This window comes from Pleurodeles waltl, chromosome 3_1 (genome assembly GCF_031143425.1).
Source record: "Pleurodeles waltl isolate 20211129_DDA chromosome 3_1, aPleWal1.hap1.20221129, whole genome shotgun sequence".
In the NCBI taxonomy this organism is placed as follows: Eukaryota; Metazoa; Chordata; class Amphibia; order Caudata; family Salamandridae; genus Pleurodeles; species Pleurodeles waltl.
This window is the reverse complement of record NC_090440.1, coordinates 210,569,917-210,595,903: the sequence shown is the minus strand read 5'-3', so window position 1 is coordinate 210,595,903 and position 25,987 is coordinate 210,569,917. Positions and strand designations below refer to the sequence as shown.

At 43.4% G+C, this 25,987-nt stretch overlaps 1 protein-coding gene across 1 annotated transcript in view; it reads right to left on the bottom strand.

The window, feature by feature from the left end:
• LOC138283945 (cholesterol side-chain cleavage enzyme, mitochondrial-like) overlaps nt 1–25,987 on the bottom strand; it is a 183,273-nt gene that overhangs the window by 59,938 nt on the left and 97,348 nt on the right. The window contains exons 4-6 of the mRNA XM_069222213.1: nt 21,683–21,886; nt 4,441–4,601; nt 1,567–1,733 (exon numbers count right to left, since the gene is read on the bottom strand). Of these exons, the coding sequence (XP_069078314.1) occupies nt 1,567–1,733; nt 4,441–4,601; nt 21,683–21,886 (532 nt within the window). The remainder of the gene's footprint in view (nt 1–1,566; nt 1,734–4,440; nt 4,602–21,682; nt 21,887–25,987) is intronic.

Below are 25,987 nucleotides of genomic sequence, written 5' to 3'. Positions count from 1 at the left end.
GTCTGGCAATGTTAAGGAGGGTCCCACCACCCATCAATATGAGCTCTATTGACTTCTAGTTGTAAGATTAGCTAAGTAAAAATCCTTAACATTGTCTGCAGTGCATTCAACGGAAGAGAACCAGAATATCCGTTTGGTGACAGACTACGATCATGCAACAGAGTACTGGATGCCGAAGCCAACAAACACAGAGGACAATCAAAAAACATTCTAAAACCCTGGCTTTGGATCTCAATGAATTCTTCCTTTAAGAACATTGCCGATCTACAGTAAACCACACTTCTAAAACAAGGACTGGCCCATTCTATATGGAATCAGTCAACAGAGAATTATATTCAGAGTTCACAGAAGATACAACATCAAAATCCCAAAATAAAAAGACAACTAAAATGGGCATCCCACCACTAACATGAGTATAGCTATGTTCTGTGAATGTTCAGATATTCAGGTGCGAAATAACAACCAGACGGTGACATGCAGACATGGTGCCAAAGCCAATAAATAAAAAGAGCTGTAATAGCTGCACAACATATTGGTCTGCATGTGGTATATAGACACACGGAAGAATGTGGAGACATGAAATAATCAGTGTTAATGATTTTGGAGTAGTGAGGCAATACAAGAGGACAAAATAAACAACTCAGAGGCATTTCATATTTAAGAAGGAGGTAGGTATGGGTACTCATTGAGTCGAAATGTCAAAGGATTGCCCTGAAGAAAGTGGAGTTGGACCGTGTTGAGTACTTCTTTTATGCTTCAAAGTTGCTGACTGATTTTGTCTCCACTGAGAGAATTGCAGTGGTTGAAAGGTCTATTTTCTATTTTGGGAAGTGGCATGGTGAAGTAGCAGATGATTTGATACCTCTGTGGAATGGTGGGAAAATACCAGGTGACTGGCTATGCTCCTTATGAAAGATTAAGGATTTAAATCTTAGAGTATGGAGAATTCACTGATTTCCATCTCTTTTAGATTCTTCTAGGAAAATAGGATCAAAATGCAAACTTGGTACCTTCATGTAGGATCATAAATGTGGAATTACTACAGGGGAAGATCAAGGAGGATCCTGATACAGTCATCTGTTATTCCCAGGATGAGAGTATTCATAAAGTTTTTGGATGTGTGCAAGGTATGGTCAGGAGCGTAGCTTGGTCAATATTATTGGGGGGGTGGGGGTGCTGGGAGGAGAAACGTTTCAGATTTCCCAGCAAGCAAACTTGGACATCTTGTTAAAACTTATTATATGAGAAACAGGACATGGGGGTGGTTGAAAGAGCAGTGGGAAGAAAGGAGGGGATTTATTATTGGGGGTACTTAACACCCCATATTTCTCAAGCTAATCAACATTTTTAAGGCCTTTAAAAGATAGACAAGAGAAGGGAGTGTGTTTTTGTCAGTATGGGCATGTAAATTTCCCAAGTGAAATCCAACAGACACTTTACCGGACTGAATGCACTTATACCTAACTATTTACTAAAGAATACAAATTTTAGGGAGATGTAACACCCCAAACACCCCCACTGAAGATACGCCCCTGGGTATGGAGAGAAGTTTAGTGTGTGCTATACCTGAGAGTTTCCTTTATGGCAGCTTTTACCAGTGGGACACTTTTCAGCACTTTCGACATGTCTCCCTGAGCTTCTGACTTTGCTGCAAGAACCTCTGCCCGCAGTTTGTCCTGCACCATGGGGTAACGAGCCAGTTCATACAACGTCCACTGCAAGGTCATTGAGGTCTGTGAAAAGAGGGACACTCAAGAATTTCAGCTAAATTAGACAAAGTCTCAATTTGCTTGATAAAATAGAAAATCCTACTCGAAGAAGCATTGAAATCAACAATTTCAGTATTTTGTGCACTAGTCAGAAGCAAACATTAACAGCTATATCTAATCCGCAAGCAGACATGGCAAAAAGTAAAATCTTAGGCCACACTCCAAAAAATCAATACAGAATTTCAATCAACCATTCACAAAATGAAAGTTTATAAAATATGGTTGAAGAAAGACATGGGGGGTCATTCCGAGCTTGGTGGGCGGCGGGAGCCGCCCGCCAAGCGGGAACCGCCAGAAGACCGTCCCGCGGTCAAAAGACCGTGGCGGTCATTCTGGGTTTCCCACTGGGCTGGCGGGCGACCGCCAAAAGGCCGCCCGTCAGCCCAGTGGGAAACACCCTTCTACGAGGAAGCCGGCTCCGAATGGAGCCGGCGGAGTGGAAGGTGTGCGACGGTGCAGTAGCACCCGTCGCGAATTTCAGTGTCTGCTAAGCAGACAATGAAATTCAAAGTGGGGCCCTCTTACGGGGGCCCCACGACACCCCTCACCGCCATCCTGTTCCTGGTGGTCGAAACCGCCAGGAACAGGATGGCGGTGAGGGGGTCGGAATCCCCCATGGCGGCGCAGCAAGCTGCGCCGCCATGGGGGATTCCTCAGGGCAGCGGAAAACCAGCGGGACACCGCCGGTTTTCCGGTTCTGACCGCGGCCATACCGCCGCGGTCAGAATGCCATCAGGAGCACCGCCAGCCTGTTGGCGGTGCTCCCGCGGACCCCGGCGGGTCGGAATGACCCCCATGGTGTGAGGTCACATATTTCAAACATTTAAATATAACATCTTTGACTATGGGAAAGTGGATGTCAGACACATCAGTGGTAACCATGGCCCTAATGCACGCAAAATGATTGCCCTCTGCAGCCTCTAGTTGTGTAGTAAAAAAGAGTCATAAATGGGATGCAGTCAGCCCCTCGTGTCCTTGGGCCCCAGTGCACTAATGATAGCTACACCCGTGGTGAATGGCATCCTGAAGTCACACTATTTAGTGTTCAAATTCATAGTTTCAGGGACTTTGATCACCTCAAGTTGAAACATTTGCACCACTCGGTGTAGGTGCAGCGGGCAGAGTAACTCACAGACCGGGCCACTGGAATTATGTGGAGGCGGAGGACCAAATTATGCTGCACGGTTGACTAAATGATGCTGTAATGTGGCATATTTTGTGAAAGTGTTAATTAATTATTTTGTCATTTTTACCCAGAGTAACAGTCTGGGCAAAGGTTTCACCTCATTAGTACCAGTCTAACAACCAAGAACGGCAATAAACAACAGGAAGGGGACCAGTCAAATGTTGCAAACGTCTTCCAGTGCTCGACAATACGTTAACGCATACTTAGGAAATTCTAAGACGGGCGGTCCTAAAATGTGTTAAAAATAATACTCAGAACTGTTTGTTTCTACGGCATATTCTGATAGAGGTGGTAGACTCAACATAATTATTCCAAAGGGTTTATATGTACCTTCTTATTTAGGATAAAAGTTAATTGTTTCTGCAATTCTATTATTTTATTATTAATAATGTAGCTATCTGTTTGTCATTATTTCCTTTTTTTCGTAGTTTGCCCAGTGAATATTGTATGTTCTGTATGTTTGCTTGTTTTACCATATCAGCCAAAGACCTTATCAAGGTAGCATTAATTTTATGAATTCGTTTTATGAGCATGGCATTTAAGCAACTGCTACTAAATTTAACCTTCAGTTCATTTGTTGGGAGCATTAATGTTTTTTTTCAATTGCACCGAGGTTTCTTTTCTTAAATCATGACTATTGCAGGTACAAATCCAGAAATGAACTTTCCTTATGATTTTTCAATCTTAGATGGATATGGGCCTATGACTTTTTGAAAATGTAATTAAAATGTTCTAATCATTAACGATTTATATGGTCAGAAATAAAGGGCCAGAAACAAAACACGTTGGCCCTCCTCCTTAATGGAATTTCAGTTCTCCCCTGACCAATAAAAATAGTTACCAGCCCCAATGGAATTACAAGACCAATGTGTACTCAGCAGATCTCATGACTTCCTCCCAGAAACTCCAGTCTCTTAAAATCAGGTGGATTTTCCAGGTGAACTACCTGGAGAAAATGATGAATACCGATGGGAATAAGAACAGACTCACTGATTTCAATTGTAATTCCTCATTTCTACGATGGCTTCCTCCTTTTCAGTAATCCTGGGTGTTCAGTTACCAGCATATCTTCAGGGACGCCTGTAGTTAAGCCACAAATGTAGTGGATATACCCAAGAAGTTGTAAAATGTTGTTGTACAAATGGAATCAAGACAAACTATTGACAATGTTCACTGTATTGAGCTGTGTCTGTTTTAAAGCTCAGCCTGGCATCCTGGCATAAAGCTTTTGCCCCCTATGGTGGTTAGTTTGTGCTATATTAAAAACGATAAAACACAAAACATAAATAAATTATTGCAAATAAGTAATATGTTCAATGTTTTATTTTTTTGCTTTATGGAAGTTAATATTTTCATTTTCTTATTGTAAAAGTTCTTTCAGTAACTTGAATTAGGGCTCTAGTAAGTGGTACCTGACTGAATGTCTGGGTTTAATACTTGAAAAGAGGCAGTGATCTCCGCCAACACAGTCTTTCATTTCCTTACCGTATCCACGCCTCCGGCCATCAGTTCGGTCACACTAGCTTTGATGTCATCGATGTGCAGCTTGTCCAGCAGTAAGAGATTAGCTAGAACCCCGTTGTACTCTTTTTTGTTCTTTTGGTTGAGCCTCAGATCCCTGTAGATGTTCTGAATGCATTTGTCCGCTGTAAAAATTGATAAGAGTAAACACCAACTGATTGTACTGTGAATGTAGGCTTTTTCAATAGAAGAAAGGAATGGCGGTGCTTAATTTGTAAAAACCTAAAAATAAGCGCCAGGGCCCTCGTCAACAGGCACCACCCACTGCCCCTGCCAGTGCTGCTAAATAGCAGTACTAACATACCTACTAACCACCACACTCCCACAAGTGTGACAATTCAGGGCCTGATTTAGAGTTTGGGATAGGTGTTAATCGCATTATATCCTGTGGGATTTATATTTTGGTGGACGGGATATCCGTCACAATTGTTATGGAGTAACCCCTTTGCTAAACTCTAAATCAGGCCCTCAGACTATTCCAGGCGCCCACAGCTATACAAATGGCTTGAGCGGCAGATATTAGTAATTTCTGATGTATATTGAATTAATAAACACCTGTTGCTGTGCCGCTCTTTAAATTAGACAAACACTGCCACCATATGGCTGTCCGTCATAAGTGGCGGTGTTGACAGATAAGTGCTGGTGCCAAGCACCAGAAATCGCCGGCTCAAATTAAGCACTGGTGACTGGAAGACTGAGGATCAAAGGAGGATGGGCAGGAAAAACTTCACAGTTAACATCAAAGGGGATTTGGAGCCACTGAATTGAATGAACTGACTCAGACTCAAGGATTTTATGGACTTTATGAAATGACAGAAAAAAAAACTTTAGTAATTCAACTTCTAGGCCCAATAGAGGAATTCTACTTACATGCTGTAATTATAGGCTTGCACGTATGCTATTTGGGTAAAGGTAATGTTTTTTAAAATGACTAGACCTGCACCATGAAATTCAGCAGCCCGTAACATATATTTTCATTCAAAGTGTGGAAATGGTGTTATAAATAAAACCAGTGGTGGCTGGTGGATTTTAAAAGTGGTGAGGAGAAATGGTCTACCCAAGTATAATGCAGTAATGCAGTGAGCAAGCCTCAGTTCAAAGAGGATGTGCAAGGGGAGTACACTTGCCTGGGCGCAAACTGTGCATTTTAATGCATACACTTCGATATCACTTACTACATTTTTTTTAGAAAGAGTGCAAATGGTACCCTCCTGCACTCACCACGCTGCACACAGAAACCCAAGAGCTCATCCAGCACTCAGAAAAACACAGATCTCTTCCCTCTCTCAGACACATGGGTTGCTCTGCTCTCACACTGAGACACTGCTCTCCCTGCACTTAACAGCTTACCCTACAGTCACAGCTCACCCTGCAGTCACATAGACACACAGCTTACCTTGCACTCACACATCTTATATTTCAATCACATAGACACACAAAGGTCACCATGCACTCACACAGACACAAAACTCAACTTGCATTTACAAAGGTACGTCCCCCACAAAGAGACCACTCACTCTGCTCTCACACTGAAACACTGATGTAGCTCCACTTGCAAAAGCATTCTGCTCTATGTTCCCTCTTACAGACACAACACTCACCCTGCACTCACACATACACTGCACAACCCCAACCAAAATGGGTACACTGCTCACCTTGCACTCACACATGCTCACTGCACTCACACAGGCAGAGTGTTCACCCTGCACTCTGAAAAGTGTACTCTTGAAGCATTCCAGTTCTTTCATGGTCTAGATTGGGGAGGCCAAAGTCTGGGGTTTGAGAAAAGCTGCTTTGTGTCAACAGTTCATGGGGTCTTGGATTCTGTTGAAATCATTACAGTGGAATACTTGACTAGCTGCTCCTGTTTAAAACTTCGGACTGTAACAACCATTCACATTGAACAGTGGGAAACACAAACTCCTGCAAGCAGAGTTGTGCAACATAAAGTGTTACTAGTGCTGTCTATGACTTCAAAGATGCACAGAGCCTTCAAGCAGTTTTTTAACCAGCTGGACATCCTCCCATGAACAGATTTTGGCTGATGTGACATCTCAAATTCAGAATGATCTAAAATGTAAAATAAAATGTGCTGGTTATTATTGTTTTTACACTACTTCAGCTGCATGGTGTGATCTCACAGGGAGTAGTGCATTCAGTGCTGGACTCAGCTGTTATACCTCTAAGCAAGCTGCTCATCTTGCTTTTGATGCTGAAATGAATTTTCACCACTAACCATAGAAAAAATGGCACCTCTTGCCCTAAAAACCCTGATTTGGTCTAACCTTTTCACAGCATGCACAGAATGTGGAAGCAGGAGATGCACACTACATTGACTTGAGCCGTCATGTTAAGCTTGTCATTTAGGATGATCCCTAGATTTGTTGTGTGGTCTGTGGGTATGAGTGTTGGCCCTAGCTCTGACAGCCATCCGGTGGAGTCCTGTGGGGTAGTCTTGTTGCCGAAGACCAGTACTTCTGTCTTGTAAGGTTTGAGCTGCAGGCAGCTGATTTACATCCAACTTGCTTCCATTGTCATGCAGTTGGTGAAGTTGGTTCTGGTGATGGCTGTCTTGTCTACAAGGGAGGATGAGTTGGATGTCTTCGACTAGTGGGTCTGCAGCACTGATTGTGTCACCCACATGAGTAGCCCAGTAAACATGGCTGAGACCTGCCACTGCAGTGTCTGTGTGTGCAGTTTTAAACTGCCAATTCGACCTGACAAGTGTACCAATTTGCTAGGCCCAAATCTTCCCTTTTTTCACATGTAAGGGACCCCTAAGGTAGGCCCTAGGTAGCCCCATGAGAAGGGTGCAGTTTATGTTAAAGGTAGGACATGTACAGGTGTGATTTACATGTCCTGATAGTGAAATACTGCCAAATTCGGTTTTCACTGTTGCAAGGCCTATCTCTCTCAAAGGTTAACATGGGGACTGCCTTTAATTATCTTTTAAGTCCAGTTTCCAATTGGGAGCAGATAGGGATAAGGCGTTTGGGGTCTCTGAACTCACAAATTAAAAATACATCCTTTGGTAAAGATGGTTTTTAGATTGTCAGTTTGAAAACGCCACTTTTAGAAAGTGGGCATTTTCTTTCTTAAACCATTCTGTGCCTCTCCCTGGTTGTGTATTCCACGTCTGTGTGAGACTAACAGTTCGGCTGTTGTGAATTCCCTCTAGACAGTGACACAAAGGGAACTGAGGTGTAGCATGTATATCCTGATGAGTCTCCTGGGATAGAGTGGGGAGGGAGTAGCTGACACTTACACCTGATTGGGCTGTGCCTGTCCTCACACAATGCAGTGTTCAACCCCTGGTGAGTGTCTGGGGCCAGGCTGGGTAAGACAGGATCTCATCAACAACAGAGACTTCCCTTTGAAGTTTCCCTACTTCAAAGGCAGAATGGGGTATAAGTGGAGGAACCCAAAGCCCAGATTTTCAGAATACTCCTGGAATCAAGAGGAACCTCTACCAATGAGAAGAACTGAAGAGCTGGAGGAGGAGTACTGACACTTTGCTGTGTGTGCTTTGCTGGGTTGCCCTGCAGTTGCTGCCGTCTGCCTTGGAGAGGACAAAGACTGGACTTTGTTATGTATCCTGCTTGTGAAGTTTCTCAAAGGGCTTGGACTGAGCTTGCCCCCGGTTTTGAAGTCTCAGGGCCATCAATGACTTCCTCTGCCAGCACCTGGACTCTCTGCTGGGACTCCTACACTGCCAAGTGGTGCCTAATCCAGTCCCTGGGCCTTGAAAGGAGAAACTGGTGAAAAACTAGGAAGTACCAAGTGTCCTGACTTTGGACGACTCTGGCCCCTGCCGGATCCCGTGCCACCTGTAACTGAAGCCGTGGTCCTCACTGGAGTGGGATGACCCCGCAGGCCCGATACCGCAGCAGCCTCGCTGAAGTCCATGTCACCGACATTTGTGACAGCCGACTTCACCGCACCACAATAAGACCGCCGGATATCAACCCTGTCGGAAGTGCGCAGATCCAATGCTTCGCACCACCGCTGTCTCACCTTCACAGCAAGGACCGACGCCTCGCACCAACACCTCCGCTCCTTTGCTCGCAGCACCGGAACCGACTGATGCCGCACTGGATCCGGTGACACCTCGATACCCAACTCTGTGCCCCAGCTTGTTTCCTCATTTTCACAAGATACTGTACCTGGGGGTCTGTGTAACTCCATGACCAGAGCCATTAGCATCGGATTGTTGTGAACGACTCCGTCACGATGTTGTGATATCACCAGTTCGAAGCATTTATGTTTCTAAGCGCTATATTGAAGTTTAACTTTAAAAATTAATAACTTTGCTTGTGTATGTTGGATCTTTGTTGTTTTGGTCTTGTTTTAGTCAGATAAATATTGCCTATTTTTCTAACCTGGTGTTGAGTCCTTTTCTGGTGTTGATGGTACAAATACTTTACACATTGCCTCTGAGATATGTCTGACTGCTTGTGCCAAGCTACAAAAGGGGTGTGCAGGGGTTTTCCTTGGTGTTTATCTATGAGAGGTCCCATTTTTAACAATGACCATTTGAGCAAGGAACAGATCCATTTGAGGGCAGATTCTTGTATGCCAATTTTGTGGGGTCTTCTGATGAGGGGATTATGGGAGACAGTGTCAAAGGCCACATAGAGGTCAAGCAGGATGAGGTCCCCTGTTTCTCATCAGTCCAGGATGATTTGAATGCCATCAGTGGCCGTGATGAGTGCTGTTCTGGTGCAGTGGTTCCTTCTGAATCCTGACTGAGTGTTGTCTGAAATATGGTGAGGTTCAACCTGGGTTGTGCATTGCTTGTTGATGGCCTTGTCAATCACCTTCACTGGATGGGGAAGCAGGGAGATGGGTCAAACGTTGCTCAGTTGATTTGAGTCAGCTTTCAATTTCTTGAGGAGAGTGTTGATTTCTACAAGTTTCAATTCATTCGGGAAGTGTCAGGCATGATGAAGGTGTTGATGATGTGTTTCAGTTTGGTGTCTATTGGTGATGTTCCCAGATTGTTGATGTAGTGAAGTCATGAGTCCGTTGGGGCCCCTGCATAGATAGCCCGTATGAGTGTTGCTGTGCTGTTTCTGGTGAGGGTTGTCTATAGGTCAGGTGGTCATATTTGTTGGTGGTGTGTAGGTTAGCAATGCGTTATCTGGGGTTGGGTTGGTGTGTGAAGTTGCTGTAGATGTTTGCAATTTTGCTGTGGAAGAAGTTAAATAGGTTGTTGCAGAGTCGTTGGGAAGCCGCAATGTTTTTGACAGTGACTGAGGGAGAGATGAAAACCTTAATGATTGAGAAGATCTCCTTGCACCTGTTGGAGCTTCCTTCAATGTGGTCCACTACTGTTTTTTTCTTGGTGTCTCTTATTTGCTGGTGACAGCATCTGAGTGCAGCCTTGTAGGTAGTTCTGTCGGTGGTGTCAAGGCTGTCTCTCCATTTTCCTTATAGCTGTTTACAGGGTTGTTTGGTGTCTCAGAGGTCTTCTGTGTACCAGCTGGCCTGCTTGTTTGATGTACTATGCTTGTTAGGTTTGAGGGGTGCAAGGGAGTCCACTCAGTTGTTGATGTCCTTGTTAAGGTTGTTTTTGGGGCTAGGTTGATCTGTGCTGAGGGTGCTGAGGCAGTCTGCTTCTGTGATTTTGTCCCAGCAGAAGCTTGGAATGCTGAATGTGGTAAGGGTCAAGTAACTGCTGACTATGAACACTTGCTGCCTGTCCTGTTCTGACTAGTGCTTGTACTATTAGAGCCTGCTGCGCTGGATATGTCTGATCAGCCCATTATAGTTGAGGAGCAGCCCTCTTGCCCCCACTTCAGCTGACAGAGTGGGGGCCTTGCAACGCCACTAAGCTCAAGCAAACACTAACACGCTCCCAGGCATGCAAAAATACATACAGACACAGTCCAAACAATGATTACAAAGACATATACATGCAGTCCTCAGCATACAAACGCACACAAAGTCGGAGAGTGAGGCTGCTGAAAATAAAAGTACCTGGGGCAATCATCTTCAATAAGATTTTTCTTGATCTTAAATTACATGGCTCATGATCCCCCACCCTTGCTTCCGATCGAATACCAGAGCCAGTTCCACAAGCTTCTTCCCTATCAGAAGCTGGGATAGAGTTGGAGGTAGACTCTTTTTTCTATTCCGGTCTTCTGACAAGGCCAAAGTGTGCATGCTTGACAAGCCCTTTAGCTTCTTTTTTCTGACACCCTGCACTGTGTGACACTAGTGAAGCATGTCAAATACGTATTGTGACTGTTTGAGGCTCGGCTGTGAAAGCTCTTGCCTGACACGTGCACAGTACAACTCGTGGGGCCCTCTTCTACTGCCAATCTGACATTACAGCTTTTACATGCAAACAAACAATCCATGAGATCATTTGTAAAACCCCCCAAAGGGGAGCCACCACTGAAGGAATCCCCTCACACTTTAAATATAGAACCTTACTAACAAGCTTCAGATTGAGAGTTGTGTGTTCACTCTATGTACATGTAGGCTTCAATGAGCTAGCTTTTGCCAGACATGAATCATACCCTGGTCCTCTAAGATTAATGTAGAAGAGTATCTGTAACTTTATGAGCCATGAGATAATCACTTTGGATCCATATCTTCAAACCTAGTTGCCAGTTTAGAAATACTTCCATGCAGAACTCTTATCAAAGCTCCTCTGTTATATCCTGCAGCACCATTTCTGTCCTATCAGTAGGATGTATATATTAATCTCTTAACCAAATCCATCTGCTTGTCTTAAAGGAACACAGCAAAAACAGATCAACATTTGGTACACTTTAATGTCAGTACTGGAAATTGCTCTTATCCTCTTCAAAATAACATAATTGCTTTCTACATAGCATTCCTCTTATTTCAGTGCAGATGGTTCAATGTGACTACTAGGCATCATGACTTTTAGTTCCTGCCATGCGTAGTTTATGTGCAACATCAACAATTCTAAGAGGATTCTCACTGCTAACCCATTCCTCACATCTAACTTCTCTCTGGCCTAGACTGGTCTCTCTCAAATATCCAGTCATGCTTACTGTTTCTTGTGTAACCATCTGCCTTCTATCATTAGCAAACTCTTTATTTTCTCTGATCTCCTTGGTCTCCCTCTTCCCACACCCACCTTCCACTGTCCCTGAATCCCACTGCTGTGTATCTACACCTTCTTTGTCTTCCACAGGTGTTATGTTATGCTAGTTTCATTTATAGAATGCTCCCCATTGTATGTCATTTTGATAATCTGTGTTCTCTTTTAATATTGTTCTGGGATTCCTGTCAAATGATTTTACATCATTTTTACAATGTTTATGGTTAGTAGAGCATCAGTAAATATCTGCTTTACTGTTTGTGCATGTCACTGTGAAAGTCAAATGACTCAGATCCAAATAAATATATTTGTGGTGTTATACGTATGTATGCATGTATAGGAGGACTTTGTGTTTTTTCCCTTGAGCTGCATGTTTAATTGTCCATTGTTTACACTGTGCAGACTGATTTTTCTAGTCAGGCACCACTCACCATTTGTGATGTGATATTTTGCACCTTACCTTAAGCTGAATGAGTCTATGATGTGTGTTGAGTTCTTTGCCAACTAAATAGCTTTGGTGCCATGTTGTGTGCTTGAGATTATCAGAGTTCTGTCTGTTTTGTTTGGGAAAGCAAATTGTAGGGATAATTGGGAAGACGGAGTGGGGTGGTGGTGACCAATGATGACTTATCAGATGCGTATTCAGTGTGTCTCCTACATATTGATTGGGTATTTGTGTGGCTTTACTTAGGTTTGAGTGATGTTTGTGTCATAGAGATAGCCAAATATTCCAAACTTGAATAATGGTACATGCTCCCCATTCTCATTTTTCTGCTCTAGTTTCTGCTTTTTTCTGCCCATGTCTAAATCTCCTCTATCTTAATTTGTGTGTTCTTTGATTCTACAGTAATTTACCTGAATTGCTTAGTCTTGCCCTTCATATCCCAAAATAAACCTTGTCCCATCATTCATATCCTTTGATCTTCCTTTGCTGCGTTTTTCATTTTTTTCTGTCCTTTATCATGGCCCTGGCATTTTCTGCTGTCTTCTGTCTCAGCTCCTGATTTTTTATTGTTTTATATGTACTTACATGTCTCAAAATTTTGATGCTACGCTTCCCAGGCTGCATTGTCTTGCTTTCGCATTCTCTCATTTTTTTTACCTTATTCATAGGTCTGATTTGTTTCCCATTCTGTTCCGTCTGATTTGCCTCTTCCAGATTTATATTTGCTCAGATATATTTTCCTATCATGATGTGATACCAAGATTCCAAGATCACGACGGAGACACCACACCATTCTGCTAAACTACTTCAGTCCACAACAGCATAACTCCTGATAAGGTGGAAATACATATACACAAGCTAAACATTACAAAAGTAGCTGACACTAACTCCTTGTCCAATGAGATGGCTCCAGAGATTGATTGTATTTATTTATTTATTTGAGGGGTTTTATATAGCACAAGCATGACCCATCTGGGTATCAGAGAGCTGTACATAAAGCAGTCTTGCCATACATACATAGAAAGGGAATAAGCAATAACAAATGAAGAAGGAATAGCAATGAACAACACATATAACGTATATCAATCAGCTGGCAGAACCAAGATCAGGAAAGTCCACAGTCAGAAATGAGTAATCAAGGAACAAACACAATATAGTATATCAGTCAACAAGGCAGCTCCAGGGTCTGAAATAATCCACCAGAAGATAGAAAAGCTGAGAGACGTCAAGACTCCTGATGAAGGGATTTGTGCATCAGAAGTTTTTTTGCTTCTTTTTTGAAGGAGGTAGTCAAGGGGGTTGTTCTGATTTCAGGAGGTAAGACCAGAAATTGAGTGTTTGTAAGTTTTCTTTTTATTGAATTTCTGGGGTTTCAATGATAGGGAGTTTGTGTTTCTTATTCAGTGACTACCCCCGGAGAACTCAAGTATTTTGGTTTTTGGCCCATTAGAGAGGAGTGTTATACTGAAGGGCCTTGAGAGTCATGCAGGCAATCCTCAATTGGATTTTTACTTCAAACGGTAGCTGTTTTAGATGTCTTAGGACTGGAGTAATGTGCTCAATGCTTCTGGATCCTGTTGTGAGTCTGGCAGCTGAGTTCAAAGTGGCCTTTAGTGTAGACAGCTTTAGTTTAGTTTTGGTAATCATACTAGAGTAGCACTCTTGTAATCTAATCGTGAGATGATTAAGGATTGTACCGCTAGCTTAAAGTCATCAGGGGGCAGAAGGGGTTTGACTTTCCTTAGAGTGTTCAGTTGGTGATTGTCTCCCCTGGTGGTTGCCCTGATATGACGTTGCATAGTCAGGTATTTGTCCAAAGGTATATCTAAAGATTGAGTAGAGTCAATAATATAGGGAGAGCAATTAAGAACTGTGAGTTGTTTGAGCCATTCTTCAATTGGGGCAATGTGATTGTGGGGACAATCAGAAGGAATTCTGTTTTGAGGGTGTTGAGCATGAGGTGATCATGATTCAGCCATTGTCGGATTTTCTGTAGGGTGCAGTTGAGCATTTTGATATTATCGGGTGAAGAGATTTTCAGATCCAGTTGTGTATCATCTGCGCAAATATAACGAGCAGGTCTGCTAATGCTCAAATGAATTGTTTGAGAAGAGGCTCTGCCACATACTAAATTACGAATAGCGCATTACACAGTGGCATGGGTCATATGATGCTGTGCATCTACTAAGCTATGCAGTGTGATCGGCACTAATATATTCTTGATGAGGCCCAGACCAGGGTTGTTTACTGGTGGCATCTCATCCGTGCACCTCTCAAGAGTCATAAGTGCCAATTGCATGCATCGAAACGTTTTGATGCATGTATGCGGCTTGGGGAGCGCAGTGGCGGGTATTTTTCCCAGTGCTCCGGTTTCTACTCCATCATGTTCAATAGGGACATGGAGTGTTTTGCATTGCGTGCTAACCTGCTTTATGCTGCAGTGTACCTAGGCCACTACAAAGTATCCTTCCAGATCTGGCACTGAAAATCATTCCTGTTTGCATGAGTGTATCAATCTATCCCATCTAACACATGGTGTTCTGCCCCTCCCCCTCATGCCCCCAAACTTGTCTAATATGTAAAGAGTGCACCTTCACAAAAAGTGCTTACAAGGGGAGATTGCAATATTTACAAAGAGATATAGCAAATTTAGGAGGGCCATCATTTTGATTGCCCACTAGGCCCACCAGAGACCATGGGAGGGAGATCTTTCGGTCGACCTGAAAAGTTAATTTGTCCAATACAGGGCCATAGTTGTCACGCAGTAGCAGCTCCCTTTCTCTATTCATCAGGACACCCAGATAAACAACCAATTACTACTGCTACACAAGGGTAAATTAAGAAACAAATTCACAAGTCTCTCCCATCAGTGGGAACCATGCCTGATTTTACTCTATTTATGCGCAGCCCAGAGTAACCTCCAAAATGAATAATGTCTTGTGTGACAGGATCTAAGTTTTCAGTAGGGTTCCTAATGAAAAGGTGTACATTGAGACCAGGTACCTGCTCGTAGCAAATGAAACACAGTGCAAGTGTGTCTATCTGTCATAGCAGAGAAGCAAGGAACTCAATAGCTAGTGCAAATAATGTCAACATGGAACATTCCTGCTATGTGTCTCTGTTCACTTGCCTGAATAATTCAGACAAGTAACCACTCACTCAGACCTTTGCCATAGGGTCGGTATATAGGCCCATATTTATACTTTTTGACGCTAAACTGCGCTAACGCAGTTTAGCGTCAAAATATTTTGCGCCGTCTAACGCCATTCTGAAGCGCCATGCGGGCGCCGTATTTATGGAATGGCGTTAGACGGCGCAATCAGACCGGCGCTGCCTGGTGTGCGTGGAAAAAAACCACGTAGACCAGGCAGCGCCGGCGTTGGGAAAAAATGACGTTAGGGCGTCTTAAAATGGCGCAAGTCCGGTTGACGCTAAAAAATCGTCTTAACCCGACTTGCGCCATTTTTTTTCGACGCCCATCCCCCATCAACATGACTCCTATCATTGTAAAGATAGGAGTCATGCCCCCTTGCCCAATGGCCATGCCCAGGGGACTTATGTCCCCTGGGCATGGTCATTGGGCATAGTGGCATGTAGGGGGGCACAAATCAGGCCCCCCTATGCCACAACATTTTTTTAAAAAAATACTTACCTGAACTTACCTTAATGTCCATGGGATGGGTCCCTCCGTCCTTGGGTGTCCTCCTGGGGTGGGCAAGGGTGGCAGGGGGGGTCCCTGGGGGCAGGGGAGGGCACTCTGGGCTCATTTTGAGCCCACTTGTCCCTTAACGCCATCCCTGACCCAGGCGTTAAAAAGCGGCGCAAATGCGCCGTTTTTGGCCACGCCCACTCCCGGGCGTCATTTTTGCCCGGGAGTATAAATTCCACGTAAAGGCCTGGGAGTCATTTTTTAAGACGGGAACGCCTCCCTTGCATATCATTAACGCAAGGAAGGGGTTCACGCTAAAAAATGACGCACACTCCGGGCACTTTGGCGCCCGAAGCGTCTAACGCCATAGTATAAATATGGCGTTAGTTGGCGTTAGTTTAGCGTCGAATTTGCGTCGAAAAAAACGACGCAAATTTGGCGCAACCAGAGTATAAATACGGCCCATAGTAGCTTAGCAGCGATCAAGAAGCAGTGTCCCAAACCCATTCTGCTCAGGTCTGTGAAAAGAAATGGCTACTCCACGGAGTCAAACGCATTCTCTGTATCTAAAAAAACTGAGACTGCTAGTATCTCTGGTCTGATGCAATGGATCATGCTCATCAATTTGCAGAGGTTATTAGAGGAGAAAGACCATCTGATCAGGTAACACAAGCTCTGGCATCAGTTCGCTCAGTCTGTTGGCCAGCGCCATTGCTGGGATTTAATTGTCAGTGTTTAGAAGAGATAGGGGCCTGTATGATCCTACCGCTGGATCCTTTCCTGACTTCAAATGACAGAGATAAGGGCCTCCACTGTCAACCAGGGCAATGAGTTCACCCTATAAGCATCCTGAGGGAGCTCTAGCAACCACAGAGCAAGAACGTTTTTGAATTCCTTAAAGAATTCAAATGTTAGCTCATAGGAACCAGGGACTTTGCCTCCCGCCAAGCTATCCATAGCCATTAATATTTCTTGGAGTAATATCAGGGTGAGTAAAAACATACCCATCTCCCCTCCGGCACAAGCCAGGGTTATCTCTTCAAGAAAATCACAGAGCTGTTCCTGAGAGAGAGCTACCTCAGAAGAGAATATAGAGTGATCATAGTTTTAGAAGGTCTACAATATCTTGTATTGTATTGTAATCGTATTTATATAGCGCTTACTACCCCTGACGAGGCGTCGAAGCGCTTTTCGATGAGTAGCACGCTACTCCGGTACCCAACAAGAATTAGTGATGGATTAGTATAATTTAATAAGGAGTACAGTTTTAGTATTATTATGAGTTAATTTGAGTTGCAGATATGAGAGTTTGTTAGTTAGATTGACTGGAGTAATGGAGGGGTGGAGGAGGAAAGAAATCCAGAAGTGTTAATTGGGAGTTTAGCCTTCATTTACTCAATCCAAAGGCTTGAGATGAATAATAGGGGAGCGGAGGGGAAAGAGGATGTGGAAGGGTTAGGGAGAGCATAGAAGTAGGGTGAGATGAATGCAGGAGAATTTAGTAGGGTTGTGTGGGAGGTCACAGAGGTAGAGTGAGGTTTGGTGAGTTAGATGTGGAGGTGGAGGGGAAGAGCTTAGGCAGAGATATTTAGGAGATGAAAGTGGTCGAAGGGATTTGGGATGAGTCTGAGTGAGAATGGAGGATAGTTTGATAGAGACATGACATAAGAGTGATGGGTAGATAAGTGTGATAAAAGAGAGCAGAAATTCATAGATATCAGAAGCCATGCAATGATCCACAAACATGCCAGGCACAGAAACAACATATACACATACATACATACACATATATATATATATATATTTATACACACACACACATGAATAAAACACACATATGCACATACAATACATAATTAGAATCATGGGTAAAAAATACTTAATCAGATAGGTTTAAAAGAGTGTGTGTGTATTTTATTGTTATTGGTTTAGTTTCTGTAAAATGAGCATCGTGGCCTACCCAACCAGAGTATTTTCTACGAGTATGTCAGTAAGTGTTACCTAGCATGTTTTATACGCCCCGTTTATATTGTACAGTAAGAGTACGTGATTGGCCACGGGGTAAAAAACGTCTCCAGCAACCTTGTGTGCCTTTGGCAATGTGATTGTTACTAGTACGTCTTTGTGGATATGTCCTCGTGCTTCTGAGCATCAACAACGCACCACCGGAATCGGCGGTAAACGCAGTGGGGTCGTTTGGAAGGCTGTCCATCATCGTGGTAAAAGGCAGGGAATTCCTTTACCTACTTCTGTGTGTTTCTATAATAGTTTTCCCACCTACAGTACATAAATACTGGACCACCATTCTAGGCCGTTTCCCCTTTAGTAGCCACAACAGCTGCTCTCTCCCCCCATATGTCTGAGCTTGGACGTGTTTCCCAAGATCATCAATCTCTCAGTCAGCCAGTTCCTCAAACCGTGCCAGTAGCTCATCAAGCAGGGGGAGTGTTGATATGTTGGGAGTTAAATCGTGGAGGTGCTAGCCACCTGCAAATTTCGTCTTGAGGGTAGCTGTGTCTTTATTGATTTTAGGACCACTGTATGCTAGAGAATGCTATGCCTCATATGTAGACCTTAAACGCCTCCTATATCATATGGTAGGGTGTCACCAAGCCCAAGTTTTTGTCAAAATATTAGTCCATGCCTCAGCTAAATCAGCCCTAAATACAGTGTCACACAATGCCGCTAACCAGAAACTCCAAGGTCTGTGACCCTGGAAGGGGTCAGATGACTGATGAATGATCTAAGAATGGGTGAGGTCAGTAGTCAAGAGAGTAGATCCAGGCGACTGTCTCATGTGGCTGAAGCCAGAAATTAATATTTCAGTGTGTTGTATGAGGAGAGGAGTAATATCAGTAAGCTGTTTGTCTACCCTCAGCTCTCACCACGTCACTGGGTAGTCCTGTTCAAGGATCTGTAAACAAAATACATACTGCATTGGGGCGTTGGCCCTGCGTCTGTTCGTGCTATCCAGCCCTGGATGAAGAACCAGGTTAAAGTCACCCCCCAGAAAACATTCATGTTTCCACGTCTATGACTGTGTTGCGTCTTCAAAGAACTCCGGGGAGTCACAATTGAGGTGTGTGACTTTATGACTGTGACAACGGAGTTGGGTAACCAGCCGAAGAGATAATTATATCTGCCAGAAGGCTCTAGCTAAACATAATTGGCTGAAAGGAACAGCGCTTCATGAATTAGAATAGCAACACCAGCCATGTCAAAACTATAAGAAGTGAAGCACTGAGTGGTCCCCCACTGGGGTGCAAAGCTACCCTTGTCCCTTGGCATATGTGGGGCTACTGCCAACTTGCACCACCCATCTAAAGCTAGTATCATCTCAGCCTTAGCTTACAGCAGAGTAGAACACAGCAATGGAATATTTAGGTTCCTGCTAAACATTAGTATAAAATAACAGTTGGCATCTGCTTCACCCTACGTCATGCAGCGGTGTCAAGCGTCCTCTCACCATTATAATCATACCAAATATGGATAACGCTCCAATAGGCCACACCCTCAGTGATTAATGGTCAGCAAGCATCATAGTTTACAGATTGTAAATACAAGCAAGATATTCAACATGTTTAGTCAGTACCATCAAATAAGCCTCCAGAAACGGAGCCGCAGCCTATAAGGTTGGGGGTCTCCCCTGGTGCTTATTGCATTCCTTCAAGTGGAACTTGATGAGTTTCATTGCCTCTGCTGGCAATGTGAAGAACACAGCCCTGTTCTCAACCTGACTATGCAATCAATTTTGCCAGGAACAGCACAGCACTGGAAATGTAATTGGCCCTAAACAGTTTCTTTACCTCAATGAAAGCCCTCCTGGTCTCATGCACAAACAAAATTAAGTTGGGGATATATATAAGCCAGCACCTTTGTACATGAAGTCCCTTTTCTCTGGCCAGTCGTGGTGCTGTGTACTGCTGTGTCTCCATCCAAATAGTTGAGGAGACTAGCTACTATGGGGTGCAGGACGGCGACAGGCAGACAATACACGGAGAAATGTTCTCTTTGTTTAGCAGTTCCCCTAGAAATGATTCCACGTAGGTTTCCATTTTGCCAGTAGCTGAAGACTTACTCTTGGACATCTGCCTTCCTGGTTCTCGGCTATGTCTTCCGGTGTTGAAACTCTTGGGGGAATATTTAAGAGCCCCTAGGGCCACCTTTGCACTGCCGTAGCACAATTTTGTTTACTCTAAGGCGGTGCTATAGTGGCTTTTCTGCCATGCCATATGTACAAAGTGGCGCAATGCATGTATTGCGACGCTTTGTAACCCCTTTCACCACATTATGCCTGCGCCATGCATAATGTATGCAAGGGGGGGGGCGTTCTGGTGCTTGTAGGACTGCAAAAATGGCACATTGAAATTTACAAGATTTCACTGTGCCATTTTTGGCATAATTTTTAATGCCTGCTCAGATCAGGCAATAAAATGGCGCTCCGATAGTAACCTATGAGCCTTTCTTCACTTGCATCAAAGTTTATGATGTAAGTGTAGCAAAGCACCACAATAGTGTCAAAAACTTTGTCCCTATTGTGCTAATGACCACTATGGTGTGCGTTTTATAAATATGACGCAACCATGGTGTCGGTAGGTGCCGGTGGGGGGGGGGGCGCAAGAAAAGTGGCACAACATAACTGATGGGCCTCTTTTTGTTAAATATGGGCCTTGGTTTAACATCTTTTAACTGACTGTCGTGCTTAACGGTCCATGTTTTCATGTGATCTAGTCTTCTGTCCAGCTTGGTCTCTATATGCTGTAGGCTGGTGTGCAATTGCAGCAAGATATTCTCAGTATCATCTTGTGACTGCATATTATCAGTATTTCCCTTAGTCTCCTGTTGCGCTCTGCAGCCACGTCGTGATTCCAATGTTAGCCCAGACTGCTTGGGGGTCATTCTTTCCCATGTCTTATGAGCCTCTGGAGTGATCCTCAGTGACACTGCTTAGACTGTGCACAGCAACTCAAGTCAAACTGGGGCTCTCTGTGATGTGGGCTATTATCAGAGTGCCAAGTTTGCAAGGAAAGGTACCACACTGGGCTGTGGGCACTACCACACTATACATGTATAACAAAGAGCAATCTTCACTTAATGCAGGCCCTAGTCATAAATTGCATGCAATGTTAAAATGCAAGCCGGGATCTGTGGCACTAAACACCTGGGTCGGGCCATCTCCCCTATAGTTGGATCTGGATGACATCAGACCCTAGAGTGTCACAAGGATTTCACAGTCTCCATCTTCTTCTTTTGACCAATGCCCCAGCCTGAGCGCCCAGTTGCAGGCCGAGCTCGGCCGGGGAACCTGATCATGTATTTCGCCTTCTGCCGTTGTCAAGAGGTCTCCCGCTGCAATGGAGCAGAGTGGTGCGTCCTTGCTGGCACCAATGCCAGGGCCACTGGCTGCTGTTTCTCAGTATGCCGCGCATTTCATCTGAAGTCTTCAACAGCAGTCGAGTAAGATGAACAGTTCCAGGGCCTCCACATTGCGCTCCCCACCTTAATGAAGTCATACCCGCCTGCACTTTTAGTCACATTATGATGGAGTTTGTGAGTTTAGGGGAAAGGAGTTCCGATGAGGCAGCCATCTTAGTTAGCTCCTAGCCACGCCCCCTCAGATGACAGGATGGAGAAATTTTATGATATAGTATTATGCTTTTTGGGAACTTTATGTACAAGGTAAATAACATGTTGGATCGCAACACCGGTCAATTATTTTTCCTCTTTCCCACCGTTTTTATAAATTTATATAAGCATGCTTTAAAATATGTAAGAAGTATTTAGATTTTATGGAAAATTATATTTGAATTACTTATACTGCAGCTGCAGCATTGAACCATATCTGATCACGACCGTAAAAGAACCTACAAAGGTCTGATCATTTGCGATCTGCGCAAACCATTGCTATTCAAGTATATTTTCAAACAGTCTTCTCCGTGCCCCCCCATTAGATGTAAAGGATTTCCTTTCTTGTTTCCTTTTACTGATACATTCTTTTTTTCTTATTCATCCCACAATGAAGTCTTTTGCTCACCTTGAGTAAAGATCACATCCCATGCCCCTATATGATCTGTCCAGATTTTGGAGTTGATAGTACGTAGCAGTTTTGGTGGGATGTACAGCATTGGCGAGGTGGTCTGAAACATTTTAGTGACAGCATCAATGAATCGTTGTGCCTCTGGATCAATACAGTCCTGTAGGAGTCTGAGTCGCTCCCCATACAATACATAGGAAACAGCTGCAAAGTTCAGAAAAAAATGCAAAGTCAGCATTGAGTTCAGAATCAGAAAAAAACATATTTCGGAATATGATACAACACCCTTCACTTATTATGGACTGTCAAACCAGTAAAAAGAAAGAAACCATGGGAATTTGAAAACGTCTGACATCACACTGTTATACACACACACGTGTGAATATATATATTTTTATATATATATATATATATATATATATATATATACGTATATATATATATATATATATATGGAATATGGGAAATGTCACTTACCCAGTGTACATAATTTTTATCAACTTATAACGGCTACAGGCTCCCGGGGAGGTGGGAGGGCGCATGTGAATCTGCAGCTTCCCATGCCACGAACAGATGTACACTGGGTAAGTGACATTTTCCGTTCGATGGCATGTGTAGCTGCAGATACACATGCTGTGCATTGACTAGCAGTTATCTCCCCAAAAGCGGTGGTTTAGCCTGTAGGAGTTGAAGTTGTTTGAAATAATGTTCGTGGCATGGGACGCTGCAGATTCACATGCTGTGCATTATCCTGCCATCTAGTGTTGGGCTCGGAGTGTTACAAGTTGTTTTTCTTCGAAGAAGTCTTTTCGAGTCATGAGATCGAGGGACTCCTCCCATTTCGGCTCCATTGCGCATATATATATATATATATATATATATATATATATATATTAAACTCAGTGGCAGTTGCAGGAAGTTATAGTTCGGCAAATGCTTCCATGTAAAAAGTATTTTTTGACTTACCTTTATCTTTGGCCCAGTTTGACAAATCTTCACAAACTTTACCCAAAAAGGTGCCTCGTGATTCCTGTTGTGCACGGAAATTTTCGGGTGATCTATCAAGCGGGGGCCGAGAAAAAGGTTGTATTTCCCATGTTAATTCTCATGGGACCTATAAATACAACTACAGGCTGAACCACCTGATGAAATTACACAAAATTTGACAGAAACCTAGCTTTCAGTACGCAGATTACGCTTTCACTTATTTGGTGTAATTCCGTTCAGTAGTTTTTGAGAAATGTAAAGAAATCCAAATTTTTATATCTCTGGCAGCGATGCCTTCTCGAATCATGAAGAGCTTGTGCAGAGAAATGCAGACCTCTGATTGGCTGCCCAGACTTCAGCCAGGATGTGTTGGCAGCCATCCTGGGAATAGGCTTCAGCCACGTCCCTCAAAAAAAATGTGAAAAAAAGAAAAGGTGCCAGGGTAGAGACACCCGGACCCCTTAGCTCTGGTGCTGGGGTCAGGGCAAAAAAGCATTTCTTTAAAATAAAATTGAGGCAAATCTGCAATACTCATTAATGTGTGGCAAAAAAATTAACAAAAAAAGTGCTTTCTTTTTTTAAAGCCCTCAGGTGGGCCAGGTCCCAGGGCCAAAGTAAAAAATAAGAAGGGAGCACCCCCTCCCCAGGGATTATTTTTCCTTTAATGCAGGGGGGGGTGCACCCCTCCCGTAGCCCCAGAAACTGTCATCTCCCTGGACTTGATTGCACCTGAATGCAGCTGGAGAAGTGAGGCGCCCCTGCAGCCCTGGGGACTGCCTCCTCCCTGGGTCTTCTTTCTATTTGAATGCAGGGGGCTGCATGCCCCCCGCAGCCCTGGGGACCGCCACCTCCCTGGGGCTTCCTTCTCTCTCTCTCTCAATTTCTCTCTTTCAGACTCTTTCTCCCAATCACACACTGACTGAGAACCTTGCGGACCCACTCACAAACCCACTCAGGCCCTTGCGTACCCATTCAGATACCCACTCAAAAAACTGATGAACCCACTCACAGACCTACTCACTGACTCACTCAGACACTCACCTACCCACTCACATACCCACTCAGACCCTCACGTACCCACTTACAGACCCCCTCAGGCACTCATGCACCCACTCACAGACCCATGCAGTCCCTCATGCACCCAGTCACAGACCCACTCAGACACTGACACACCCACTCACAGATCCACTCAGACACTGACACACCCACTCGCAGACCCATTAGGACCATCACACATCCATTCACAAACCCACTCAGACCCTCATGCATCCACTCACAGAACCACTCAGACCCTCAAGCACCCACTTTCACACTGAGACAGACATTCTCATACCCAGAGACATCCTCTCACACCTATTCTCATACCCAGAGAGACAGACCATTCGGCTGTGTCTGGCGTGCAGTTGGGTGGTTTTACGGGGCTGGCTGCAGGGCCTAGCTGCAGGTCATACTCTGCAGCCAGCCCCAACTGTGCACAGCTGAAGGCTAAGCGCAGCATTGGTTGGATTAACATATAGTAATTAAAATTACTTTACAATAAAAAAAACTTAGAAATTCATTGAAAAAAGGTATCTTACAGGGACATTATAGTTAGAGAATAGATAAAAAAAACATGGAAATTCTGGTACATTATGCTTAGGTTCTGCATTTACTTGTGCAAAACCACAGATATTCAGCAGTTAAAGTTAGAGTTATTTCAAGTAACCCACACCCTTGCCATTCACTGCCAACTACCCCAGCACTCATGAAAACTTTTTAACATCAATAAAAATATCAATGAATCATTAGCAGTCAAATTATTGGAGAAAAACCTGTGCATGGAGGGGCACGAGTTATAGTTACCTTATATATATATATACAGATAATATTTATAATGAAATCATTAACATATCTTCAATAATTGGATCTCCTCTGTATCATAGATCTCAGCATTCACAAAATCTAACTTTGGATTTTGGATGAATACTCTATTTTAAATCTGACACCACTAACAAAGTCTTATGGCTTGTCAATATAAAGAAATTGCTCATTTCTTTGAACTGGTCCGACCTGTGGACATCCCCTTCTACTGCTTTGTTTCCCACAAACGATGAGCTAAAAAACATTACTGGGCTTGGTCCTTCCAGAATATTGAGTGTGAAACTCAGAGCGCTACGCTATCTGATGAGTTTCTTGATTTTCAATGTGTGAGTGTTTTTGAACCATTTTGGGATACTATTACAATACCATTAGATAGGAAATTGTATTTCTAATTCAGGATCGGTGCCCTTCCTCCACATGAATTTACAGGCAAATGGAAGAATAATGATTCACTGTTATGCCCAGCTTGTAAATGTATGAGTGAGACAGTACCACGTGTGTTGTTTGCATGTCCAACATATGTGAGATTAAGATAGCATTGGATCAAACGGCTGTGTCATCAGTTGGTAATACAACATTATCTGGTTGCCCTTAGAATCCTAAGAACCAAAACACACCCTTTTATTTCTGTTTCTGTTACAAACGTTTTGGGGTATATGTGGATACTGAGGAGTAGATCAACCCTGTAAATATTGTAAATTTGATCGTCTACTGGATTTAAAGGCATGATTTATCCCTAAATTAATCATCTATACCAATGTATCAATTTGGATTTTCCTATGCTTTGAACAGGTATTTCTATACTTGTAGTATTGTATTTTCTATTTTATATGTATTTAATCCTTAATGCATTGTATAATTCATACTTTTATGGCATTCATTAAAAAAAAGTTATTTGAACTGAACTGATTTTTGATACCCTTTATTCCCATCACACCAGATGTTTGCTTATCAAACTCCTGCCTCTGGCATCCTGATGCACACTTTGGACATGTCCTTGTGGGGCCATACAAATAAATATCAACAATGCTTTTTTTTTATTCCTGTGATGGTGGAGTCATAGTTGACTTAGGGAGCACGAGAAGCTCATGTAGTGGCTGGATAATGCATGGTGTATAGAATAGGAATTTTGCAGTAGTTCTAGATGTACAGTGATAACTTTGAAGAGTGCTTGTTGCACCCGATGACCGGATGATTGATACATATCTATGCTAAATTGTGGATGAGGAGAGAAGAGGTTGGTGTTCTTCTGTGTTTGTGTCTCTTGAAGAGTTGTCAGCTCCTGTGGAACCACTCTGAAATGGGTAGGAATTGTGGATGATGAGGCTTGGTGGATGTATTGGGTGCAGGTTAGGACAATGGGCTTGGATTAAACTACTTGAAGACATCTAGCCCTCTCTCTGTATTAAGTAATGCAAATCACATAGTGCTGACTGTAGATGTGTCTTCATTTGGCAC